This window comes from Rhineura floridana, chromosome 18 (assembly GCF_030035675.1).
Source record: "Rhineura floridana isolate rRhiFlo1 chromosome 18, rRhiFlo1.hap2, whole genome shotgun sequence".
In the NCBI taxonomy this organism is placed as follows: Eukaryota; Metazoa; Chordata; class Lepidosauria; order Squamata; family Rhineuridae; genus Rhineura; species Rhineura floridana.
The window spans coordinates 15403283-15415963 of record NC_084497.1 but is presented as its reverse complement, the minus strand read 5'-3'; the positions used below and the strand labels follow the sequence as shown (position 1 = coordinate 15415963).

At 44.2% G+C, this 12681-nt stretch overlaps 1 protein-coding gene across 1 annotated transcript in view; it reads left to right on the top strand.

Moving 5' to 3' along the window:
* Window positions 1–4574, top strand: part of AJAP1 (adherens junctions associated protein 1) — a 70139-nt gene extending 65565 nt beyond the window's left edge. Inside the window, exon 4 of the mRNA XM_061601481.1 lies at window positions 4495–4574. Within this exon, the coding sequence (XP_061457465.1) occupies window positions 4495–4567 (73 nt within the window). The 3' untranslated portion in view covers window positions 4568–4574. The remainder of the gene's footprint in view (window positions 1–4494) is intronic.
* Window positions 4575–12681: the final 8107 nt, after the last annotated feature.

The window sequence follows — 12681 nt, the reverse complement described above, 5'->3', positions numbered from 1 at the left end:
CTCCAGATGTTGTTGGACCACAATTCCCATCTTTCCTGACCATTGGCAATGCTGGCTGAGGCTGATGGGAATTGTGGTCCAACAACATCTGGAGGCACACTGGTTGGGAAAGGCTACGGAAGCCTCCTAAACCACACCCTAACCATAGCTGCTGGCAGTGAAAAAGTATCAGAGGTTGCTTACTCATGAGTAGACTCTTCATTCACAAGTAGACCAACAGCTCTGTGTCCATAGACTCATATAGTGCTGATGCTCTTCAGCCTGGTCCCAAAGATTTTGGCACCGGTGCTCTTGAGGACTGGGGTGTGTGTGATCCACCTCCACTTTTGACAGTTCCAGGGGTTCTTCACTGGGTATCAACCTGAAGGCCCCTCAAGGGGATACTCCAGTGCTGAGTGTCCCCTTGAGGGCCCCCTACCCATTCTTCAAGATCCGTGACCTGTGGAGTGTTCAGTTCATCCGCCAAGGACTCCATGTCTGGTACCAGGTCAGGGATAAGCATGACAGGAGGAGGCTGAATGATAGTTGCCTCTGCCTGTCACTAGCTCTGGCTCTACCTGGAATTGTCTCCAGTTTCACCTACTGTCAGCCTCCCTGCCTTCCACCCTACCCGTCCCAGTGAGCATCAGTCTCCACTGATTATAATTCCCATCAGTTCCAGCCAGCATGACCAATGATCAGAAATGATGATGGGAGTTGGAGTCCAACAGCACTCCACGTGGAGACCACGTTGGCTGTCTCAGGTGTGCACCCTGAGTAGTGTGTTTATTTTATATGCCTTTAGCCAGATATATATTAAAATTTCTCTCTGTGTATATGTCTGTACAAGACAGGACAACAGCCAAATTCCCCCCAAAATGTAGGACTGATAGTAAAACAGTGAGGCAACCATGCTTCAGGATGCCATTCTCCCTCAGGAAATGTTTTAGTCTGTTCCAGGAACGATCCAGGTAGCTGATAATCAATCTCCTTTGCTCGCCTCATATTCCATGCAGCGTAATACAGGGCGAATTCAAACAACTGTTTTCTCTGTGAGTGTGAAGAGGTGTTAATGCTCAGCTTAATGATGTGGTCTGCAGATTTCATGTGGTCCTACATTGGCTGATTGACCTTTGCGCTGTGCAGGACTACATTGGATGATGAAGCTGCTGGCCAAAATTAAACAAGCAGCATTTCCCCAAGATATTTCCTTTCTCTGTTCTATCATAGAATCATAGAATCATAGAGTTGGAAGGGGCCTTGTAGGCCATCGAGTCCAACCCCCTGCTCACAGCAGGAAATCCACAGCTAGAGCATCTCCTGCAGATAGCTGTCCAGCCTCTGTTTGAAGACATCCAGCGAAGGGGATCCCACCACCTCCCTAGGCAGTCGGTTCCATTGCCGAACCGCCCTTACTGCCAAGAAGTTCCTTCTAATGTCCAATCTGAATCTACACTCCTGCAACCTAAAACCATTAGACCTAGTCCTACCCTCTGGGGCATCAGAGAACAAATCTGTACCCTCCTCTATGTGAAAGCCCTTCAGGTACTTAAAGAGTGCAATCATATCACCCCTCAGCCTTCTCTTCACCAGACTGAACGTGCCAAGTTCCTTCAACCTTTCCTCATAAGACTTGTTCTCCATACCGGCTATCATCCTTTGTCTATCAAAGTTTGAGACATTAAACGCTGGCCACGATCCATCCCTTATCCATTAAATCACTCCTTTGCATTCCAGCCCCTCTCGTGAGATGGGATGAACAATAGTTGATCACGTGCTTAAAAACTTTAATAAAGACATTTATCTGTGTAAAGTTTGAAGGGTGGTGATGATGGAATCACCTTGTGGTGTGTTTATCCTCAATGTCAGAATCAACTGTCTGGGATGGCCCTATGTTTGCAGGACATTCTGCAGCTGCCTTTTTTCCTCATCTTGAAAAGGATTTCTGTAACAACCTGAAACGCTCACACACACTCATACACACACACAAACACAATATTTGGCTCAGTGATTCTAACCAACATTAAGCGGAGTTTTGCAAGTAAGATGGTTGATGTGAGACCGCACGTGGGAGGGGATTCTCTTGCCCAGTTTGAAATGTCATCACACTGAATGTGGGACGGCAGGCTACACATCACAAGTGTGAAACATTAAGACTTTTGTCAGAAGTCTATAATCTGTTCGGTGCATTTGATGGAAAGACCAGCTCTTACCAAGGTGGCCAAGATGAACTATCAGTATGCTGCTAAGAGGCCAGTTACTTGCGACTCTGAACATATTGCTAGTGTTGCGTGTTTGTGTGTGTTTGACACTTGAATCACGATTCTCCATGTGCACCTGCTCCCCCCCCAGAGATGTGGACAGCTGCTAGGGAAGGCACTGGTTCAACCTTTCCCAGCTTGGTGCCTTCCAGATGTTGTTGGACTCCAACTCCCACCAGCCCCAGCCAGCACAGCCAGTGGTCAGGGATGATGGGAGCTGTAGTCCAAAACATTCAGAGGGTCCCAGGTTGGGGAAGGCTGTCCTACACCAATTTTGCTGATGCTACTACCAAAGCAGCTATTTAGGGGGCAGAAATGCAGCCCCCCATTTCAATTCTTAAATAAAAGCTGCAGATGCTCATGAGATGTTTCTAAGGAGCAGACTGACTGCAATGATCAGCCTCTGGCCCTCCAGATGTTGTTGGGTTACAACTCCCACAGACCCTGACCATCGACTATGTTGGCTGGGGCTGATATGAGTCCAATAGCTTCTGGAGGACCACAGGTTGCTCATCCTTGGTTTAGATATAGGGCCCCCTTTCTGACCTAGTGCCCTTCAGATGTTGTTAGATTACAACTCCCAGCAGCTACAGCCAGCATGGCAATGCTCGGAGATGATGGGAATTTAGTGCAAAACATCTCAAGGGCTCCAGGTTGACGAGTGCTGCACGACCTCTTCCGGCAGCTTCCCCTGGGCATCTTGATTTGGCCAAGTTGTGGTTTCCCAGTCGGATTGTTGCATTATTGACTGATGGAACTGATTCCAACCAAGGTTCCATCCATTCTCTTTTGGTTCCCTTTGTTCATCCCTTAAAGGCCATTGCAGGCCTGTGCAATCCCCTTTTATTTTTAGGTTCATGTTGTCTTTGACTCCCATCTTGCAGTTAAAAAAGTTCTTGATCATCTTACTTCCCATGTAAACATGCCCATTGTCATCCAAAATGATGTTATGGGTGTAACATGGGAGTTGATTGTTGGGAAAGAGTGAAAATGTCACAAAGGCAATTTTAAGTTAGACCTTGTCTGCCTGTTCCCATAGGTAGAAAGAGTAGTATTGTTCCCAACCCAATTCAGGGATACTATAACCATTTTACTATTGCTTGTGGGGGGCTCAGTCCAACAAAAATGGGAAAGACTTGGTTTGAGGAGAATCTCACTAATAATAGATGCAATGATCTCCAGCCAAAAATCTACTGCATATTGAAAGCATGCACAGAACTTACTCTATTTAACTCAGATGAGATTCTGAGGAATTTTCTTTTCCTCACTGGTGCAAATTTAGAACTAAGCTAAGGGAGGAAAAGGGACCACCTCAATTCTGTAAGGTCCCCTTTTGAAACATACACAGGAATAACAACCAAAAAATGTAGATGCAGTCGATGGAAAGGAATAATCTCTGGAAATCTGTGAGGGGTGCTATGATGCTGAGATGTGGGCGTCCTGGTAGGCAGATGATTGGCAAGGATTTTAAAACCATTCCATCGTCTGCCTGTACTTGTGACGCTTGAGCCCCAGTGCAAGGGAGCCACAGAGTGGTGGTTGTGAGGGAGGAGGTCATCTGTGTCTGCTTTGCATCTGTGTGTTCTCCTGATGTGTCTGTGAGCTGTGGAGAACTCTTTCATATAGCTGTCTCTCCATTTTTCTCTGTCGGGTGTGCATTAGCTGCAAAGGGTTCACTGAAATATTTGTCTTAAAGTGATGCTTTGCTGGGAATTATTGGTCTCTGCACAATTCTTTCAGATCTGGACCATTCTCATGGACCTTTTGGTGGAGGAAATCAGAGGGTGCACAACTTCTCAGTTTTGCACGGCACAGCCAAACACATTGGCAGGGAAGAGAGCGGCTTCTCGGCAGCCATCTAACGCAGCCTGTGCCTGTGTCTGCAAAGCTCATTGGAAAAGCACATAATCAAAATGTCAGATACAAATGCAATCCTTTCCCTTGCACCTGGAATATTTCAGTGTAACAATTGAGGTTTGGGTTATGATTAACCCTATGTGGGCTTTGTAGCCCCCGTGTCCCTCAAAAGCCTCCACTATGCTCTTGGGACACCCGCAGAAGCCAATACAACCACCCAAAGCATTATTGTCAAATTACTGTCCCCTCTCAAAATACAATATTTTTTTTCATTTTTTTTGTTTTTATTTTTATTTTTTTTAAAAAAAAAGCTGATTCTTTTGGCTGCAGGCCTAGGTAGGCTTGCTTGCTGTGTCACATATTGCCACATGCAAGTCGATTTTTCTGCTTGCTGCAGACCCTCCTCCTCTGATCGGCATCTAATTCCTGTGGCCTTTGTGTCTGAGAAATGGTTTGAAATCTCCTGTTGACCAGCCGAAGTCTGTTTTATTTCCTGGGGACAGGGCGGACGCCATGTGTCCATTTCCCGGTAGGTACCTTCTCTTCAGCCACTTTTATTCTGACATCTTTGATCCATCTGGCTAGCGAGACTCCTCCCACACTTTCCAATTGCACCCTTGCTGTGATCATAAGGCAGCTCCCCAATGCTTTTAATTAAAACTTCTTGCTAGGTTACACAAACGCGAACACAGGCCTTTTGCTTTGCAAACCCCAGACATTTACCACTACATTAATTTATCGAACCCTTGTTTTTAATCTGTTTTAGATTATCGCAGTTACACAGAATGCTTATCACAGCAGGGCTGAAATTGGTTGCATATAGAGGTGGTGTTGGAAGAACTAAACCTTAAACATGTTTCAGATGATTTTAAATTATTGTAATGAGTTGTTTTCATATCTTTCATTTTTTAACTGGATGTTATTACTTTAAATTGCTTTGTAATAATTGATTACAAGTCAAGATCCATAAACATTTTATTATAAAAAAAGTCTTCCAAGGAAATAAGGAGGAGGTTTGGTGTTGGTCCCTTCTGTAATAGAACACCTCCTTTTTATTTATGAGTTTAGGGATAGGTAACAATATTGTACAGGTATATAAGATTCACATGGTCTAAAGTCAAGCAAGGATGGGGGAACCTGTGGCCCTCCAAATGTTGTGGAACTACAACTCCCATCAGTCTGCCAACATGACCAATAGTTGGAGATGATGGGAGTTGGAGTCCAGCAACATTTGGAAGGTTATATTCCGTGGACTAGAGCAATGGAGAGGAAAGGGGGATGAGGCAGAGAAGAAAAGAAGGCATTTATTTTTAAAACAAAACAAAACAGCAGAATTATCTTCCAAAATATACTCTCTTCTTTCTACAAATATCTCAGCTTCATTTAGGGTTATGGATGGGGGAAGAAATTTGATTCAGTTCTCATTTGAAGCTGAATCTATCAAATTTTCACTTTCCAAAACAATAAGAGAACTGAAACACAGCCATCCTTCAAAATTCACATTTGTTTGAATCTTGCAATACAGTTTGTCAACTAACCGAAGGTTTACAAAAATGCATACGTTGGGGGGAAGGGTGCATAAAAATGAATAAATGAGTGAAAGTAACTTACAAAAATGCATTGTATCAGGAGAAATTGCTTGCAAAAATGTGCACATTAGTCAAAACTACTTACAAAAATGCTGTTAATAAGAGAAATTTGCACTGAAATGCTGGGGAGTATTTATGAGCGTTTTCCAAATAAAAAAATTGCAAACTGCTGCAGAAATGTAGAGAACTCAGTTCAAGATTGGAAAATATCTTCTCAACTGAGAGAACCAGATGGACAGATCATTTTATCCCTATTTTGCAGTGAACTGAAGTATCACCCAGGAAGACATCTGGAAGAAAATTGGGAGCTTACTGGGTACAAAATCCTCCCTAAAACACCCCCCAGACCTTTAATATATTGCACAGCACAGTAAGATGCAAAGGGTGGACTTTGCAAAAAGCCCCTGAAGCATCAGTGGAAGGGGGTGGAGGCAACTTTCCTAGACTTCCAGCCTTTCCATCACTCCAGGGATGTAATCTTCTCACCCACTCACAACCAAAGTTTGCTGCCTTCCATTCCTTATAGATCTTCAGGATCACCATTTCAGATTCTGTTGGGAGGAAAAGACTCATAGAAGGATGGCACTGGAAGATACATTGGAGGGGATCTACTCCAATTCCCACTCGGTGCAGGATCTGCAACACAAGATGCAGCTATAACAGAATTCCTCTAGTAAAAGAGCACCCCGAGGCAGTCCACTGAACAGCTCTTCCTATTAAGAAATTTCTCCCAATGTTTAGCTGAAATCTACTTCCCTGCAATTGTTGTACCTTGGTTCGTGTCCTGTTCTTTGGAGCAACGGAGAGGCAGCCAGCTCCATCTTCTGTGTGATAGCCCTTCAGATATTTAAAAAACTGCTTTCTTGGAAGGGATGGAGGAGAAATCCTATTCAGTCACATTGAAAGGTGAACCTACCCAATTTTCACTTCCCCAAACAATAGGCAATCTGAAATGCAGCCATCCTGCAATGTCCACACTTCTCTGAAATTTGCAATGCAATTTTCCAGCCAAATGACATATATAAAAATGAATATACTAGGGTTAAGTCAGAGCTTGGAAGAGTACAGTAGGGCCCCACTTACCGGCGCTTCGCTTTCTGGCATTCCGCTAATGAGGCGGCTTTCGTTTTCTATTTTAAAGCCGATTTTTGCTCTTTTGCGACATTTTGCGACGTTTTCGCGTCATTTTTGCGCGACGGCCCCAGTATAGTCTATGGGTTCCGCTTTATGACGATTTCCGCTTTACGGTGGGGGTCCGGAACGGAACCTGCCGTATAAGCGGGGCCCTACTGTACTTTTAAAAAGTAATAAATTACAGTTACAATTACATGGCCCCAAAAAGTAGTAATTACAGTTACATTTACAATTGCTCTGAAAGTAACTGATTACTTTGCTTTTTCCCAAAAGTAATCACTGCAGTTACATTTCAGTTACTTTAAAAAAAAAAAAAACACCTACAAGACGTTGGCCTTGGCTGCTGCACATCCAAGTAGCCTAAAACAACATTAAAAATAAACACACACAAACACTGGTAGTAGAATAATTCTTTTTATCCATAAGATAGCAATGGTGGTCTCTCTGCTGGTAAGGGAGGTGGGGAGGGAGGCAGAGGCCACTACTCAGATCTTTGTGCATCAAACCAAGTGCAACTCCCCACACTCAACCAGCAAGCATAGTACCTCTCATTTAACCACCTCCTGGACCCTGCCCTGCCACCAACTAAGGGACACTGACGCAAGCAAACATTTTCCCCTGAGATGCAAAAAAGTTAAAATACTGCAAATGCAGCACAGTAGCCACAGAGGGTGGTGGAGGCCAATTTGTGTGCCAAGTGCAAACACAGTATTCACACACACACACACACACACACATTGTCATCTCTCACCTCCATAGTTCTTCATCTCCATTCTGCTGCTGCCTCCTTCTCCTCCTTTATCCATGTTCTTGACCTCTGGATCCTTTTCCCCTCCACTCCATTCTTCACCACCACCATCCATTTTTTTAAACAATGGTTTTCTCCATTCCACCCCAACTCACTCTCCTCCTCCTCTCTCGTCTCCTACCCACCCACAGAGCATGAGGGAAGAACGACGCTGCGCAGAAGCCCAGGTTGAGGCACATGATTTTCATCCACACATCAGAGGAACAGAAGACTTCCCCTGCTCCCCCCCAAGTAATGCCCCAAAATAATGCTGGAAACATTACAATTACTCCACAAAAGTAATAAAATTACTCCTATTACAATCAAAATGTAAAGGAATTACCCACTCGTTCCTCAAAAAAAGTAATGAATCACAAGTAATTCTGAACACTGAACTGCAACATTGCAACATTGAATTGCAAAAATGTGTATATTAGGCAAAGTTGCATACAAACATTTGTATATTAGGAGAAAATTGTACAAGTGCTGATGATTTTTCATGAGGGCTTTTGAAAAACATCTGCAGAGTGATGTAGAGATGTGAAGAACTGGACTTAAGAGTGGACAGATTTGCCCATCCAAACTATCAGATCTCCCCTTAATCTTCTCTTTTCCAGCTAAACATACCCAGGTCTATCACCCATTCCTCGTAAGATTTGGGGTGGTATCCAACTTAGTTCTGATCAGAGTAGAGCCACTGAAATTAATGGACCTAAGTTAGTCATGGCCATCTATTTCAATGTGCTAACTCTGAGTAGGGCTAGCATTGGGTACAACCCATTGGCAGCTTCCTTTGTTCATCAGGGGCAACCATAGCTCAGTGGTAAAACACCTGCTTTGCCATCAGAAGGTTCCAGTTTCAATCCTGGGCACCTCCAGAAAGGGCTCAGAACAGCCCCTTCCTGAAACTCTAGAGAGTCGCTGGCAGTTAGTGCAGATAATACTGAGCTGGTTGGATTATGTTCCCGAGTCTGCAATGGAGTTGCAGTTATATTTTGAAATGGAAAATGGAAATGGACTGCCTTCAAGTTGATCCCAGCTTATGGCTTTCATTGTAAGTGGTCTTCAGAGGGGGTTTACCATTGCCTCCCTCTGAGGGCCTGCTCAGCTTGCCACAGCTGCACAAGCCAGCCCCTTCCTTGTCCGCAACTGCCAGCTGGGGGGCAACTGGGCTTCTTGGGACTCTGCCGCTTGCCCACGGCTGCACAGGTGGCAGGGCACGTAACCCCTGAGCCACTCCCTGTGGGGGTGATTTTTAGCTGGCCCTTGACACCCAGGAGACACGAGCGGGGATTTGAACTCCCAGACTCTGGACTCCCAGCCAGGCTCTCCTCCCCACTGTGCTATACCAGCTAATGGATTTTTGCTCTTTTACTGAAATTTTAAATTTAATTTTATGTATTTATTTATTTGCTTATTATATGCTCCAATCCTTCAGAATGAATCATGCTAAAAAACAAACTCAAACAAAGAATGATGATGGTGATTTGTCATTTAGCAGGGGTAGGGTGTACCCTTGGCCCTCCAGTTGTTGCTGAACCACAACTCCCATCAGCCCCAGCAAACAAGGGTGATGTGAGTTGTAGTTCAGCAACATCTGTAGGGCCAAAGGGTCCCCACACCTGACTTAAAGATATAGAAACTAGGGTTGGAATGCAAGGTTGGCCTATCCGTACATATATATTTGTGAATTTATTTGTACACCTAAAATTCTGTAGACATTACAATGATGATATATGATGATAATTTAGAACAGGGTATGGTCGGAAAGCACATGAGGCCACCACCTTTCTGAAGCTAAGGAGGTCTGGGTCTGGTCATTGCCTGGATGGGAGACTATTTGGGTTCCATGGTGGAAGAAAGGTGGGATATAAATGTAACTGAATTATATGATATCAGGTAGGCGTGTGTGTGAGTGTGTATAGATCGATAGCTGTTGCTGCTTTAGGTTTTCAACCTGTGTATGATTAACTGGAAGAGAAATCCCCCCTCCCACTCCAAATTCAATTGATTGGTCAGACTGAGATCAAGCCTCCAACCCCCAATCATAACAAATTGCAGATCTGCTGTAAATGAAAATTTCTATCTTCCACTACTTGTGACTTGCTCGGAATTGCCAATTAATTGGTCAGCCTAAGATCTATCACCTCCTGCAATCATAACAAATTGCAGATCTGTTGTAAATGAAAATTTCTAGCTTCCACTAACCGTGACTTGCCCAGAATTGCCATTACAACATCATGTCCGGCCACTGAACATGTTTTATTTTTAAAGGGTAATTAGATCGATAACTATGTGCTCTTATGAGTCAGAGAATGGCTCTTTTAAAGTGCCTGGCCTGCTCACAGGAAACATTGGGTTGTACCCAATGTTAATCCTAAGAGTAGACTTGTTTAAATTAATGGACTTGACTAAGTAGGACTTAGTTGGATACAGCTTGTCGAGGCAAAATGGTTTCTCCCAAAAAATGACAGGGGGTGCAATGACACCTTCCTCTGCACCTTGTGTTCATTGTGCATTCTATTAAACCTCATCAAAAACTGATTACTGATCAGAGATCTTCTTCATCATTGTTCATATAGATCAAAAGTAGCAATGGAAAGTTCTTGTCATTTTCGGTTCTCTCAGTTTCTCATTTTCCCAAATTTAAATTCAGTTCTCCACATTTCTGCAGCAATTGGCAATTTTTTTAAAAATCTGCATGAAAGTTCTCCAGCATTTTAGTGAGAGTTTCTTCTACTAAACACACTTTTGTATATGCGGTTTTGACTGACGAACACATTTTTGCAAGCAATTTCTCCTAATATAATGGATTTTGTATGTTATTTTCATGAATATATTCATTTTGATGCATACTTCCCCCTAATACATAATTTTTTGCAAACACTGCTTAGTTGGAAGGCTGCATTGCAAAATCTGGATAAGTGTGAATTTCAAAGGATGGCTGTGTTTCAGTTCCCATGTTGTTTCGGAAAGCGTGAATTTTATCAATTCAGCTTTACATGTGAACCAAAGTGAATTTCTTCCCCATCTCTAATCAAGAGTGGGGGAGCCTGGTTCCCTGCAGATTTTGTGAGAATAAAATAATAAAAGAGAATCAAATAAAATTGAACATTAGTTTAGCGTTGGTGCATAAAATCTGCTATGGGTTTCAGCCCAAAATTTCAAGGACCATCCTTGGTGCTTCAGCACCTTAGACAGCTCCTTGAAAGTTCAGATTCACCAGCCACCACTGCATTCCACCATAGAATCATAGAAGAGTAGAGTTGGACGGGCCCTATAAGGCCATGGAGTCCAACTACCTGCTAAATCCAAGCTAAAATATACCCAACAGGTGACTGCACAGCTGCCTCTTGAAGGCCTTCAGTGTTGGAGAGCCCACCACCTCCCTAGGTCATTGGTGCCATTGTCGTACTGCTCTAACAGGTGGAAAGTTTTTCCTGATGTTCAGTCGAAATCTGGCTTCCTGAACTTGAGCCTGTTATCCTGCACTGTGGAACGATCGAGAAGAGATCCTGGCCCTCCTCTGTGTGGCAACCTTTCAAGCACTTGAAGAGTGTTATCGTATCTCCCCTCAGTCTTCTCTTCTCAGGGCTAAACATGCCCAGTTCTTTCAGTCTCTCCTCACAGGGGCCACCATCTACTACCGCTGTGTTTGTGAACAGCCATTTCACAGGTGCCAAAGGCAGCACAGCCCCTGATTGGTGGGCTAGGGAGGTGTTTGTGATTGTGTGTATGTCTAACCCCTTCCAGGAAGTCGGCATGCATTGCATACATCAGCTGCTCCACTAGACCAGGCAAAAGGTAGATCAAGATCTGTTGGCAGATCTCTGGGGGGTTAGAAGTAAATCAGCAAGAATCTTTTTTTCTTCCCCATTATTTGACAAGAGCAACAAGACAAGGGCTCTGTTTTCTTATAAATTAGGCTGCTGAAAGGAAGAAGTTGTTTAACCATGGCAACAACAAATATGCCTCCCAAATCTGGGGTGGAGAAGTTTTTTCAACTTGAGGACCCCATTCCCATCTGAGCAATGCTCTGGGTGCCACGTGCCGGTGGTGGGCAGGGCCAGAGGGAAATGTGGGACTATCAAGTGGACCTTTACACAGCTAGCTAATTTCTATGCATGCTCAGACCCTTCTCTCTATCCTCCATCCAGGCAAGTGAGAGGCATGCTCAGAGTTCAAGCACATTCTGACCAAAGCAACAACACACACGGAGCGTGCAAAGCAGGACCAGTGAGGCCTGAGGATAGTTCCAAGGGCAAGACAGAGGGGTTTGGATCTGACAAGCCCTCCCGCAGGATAATGATATGAATGTGTCCAGCCATCATGTCATTCTGCCCCTGTTCCTCCCTACTAGCCTGATTAGGTAAAAGGCTGCCTGAGTCATAAGATGCAGCTGGGAAGCACAAATGCTCAGACTTCGGCAAGTGTCCAAGTGATGAGAATCCCAAAGTTAAGAGGCAGCCGCTGAGAGCTCCTTTCTGTGTGTCCTTGCAGTGCTGATTAGTTGGTTGCATAGCTGGCATACTCTTGTAGTCACTCCTGGTCAGTCGGAAAGGTCACATTGTGGCCTGCAAGAACTGGACGCTATCTTTTAAGCATATGAGTTCGAGATCAATCGGTTGCAGTGTCCGAATTCCCAAGCAGAGAGACCACTGAGGTCTGCTCGTACTGGAAAGATTGTAGCAATTCCCTCCCCCTACTCCTTTAGCGTCTGTGATGTCTTTCACGTCGTTCCTTTGAAGGTGGCCTTGCGGACTGCAGCGAGAGGGAAAAGCTATTAGAAATAACTCGGCATTTCACCGTAGGGTAGCCATGCCAGCTTTGAGCCAAGCAGTCGGGCAAATTAATTGGTCAATCTCAAATCCTTCCCTGCCCCCATCCCGTCGCAATGAATCACGGATCTACCCTAAATGAAATTTTCCAGCCTCCGCTAACTGTGACTTGCTCGGAATTGCCCATTTAACATTATGCCCAGCTACTGAGCATTACAAAAAGGTAATTAGATTACAACAGAAAAGAGAATAAGAAGTTAACGGCCTCAGCTGACACTGCGCAGCTATTTCCAGGC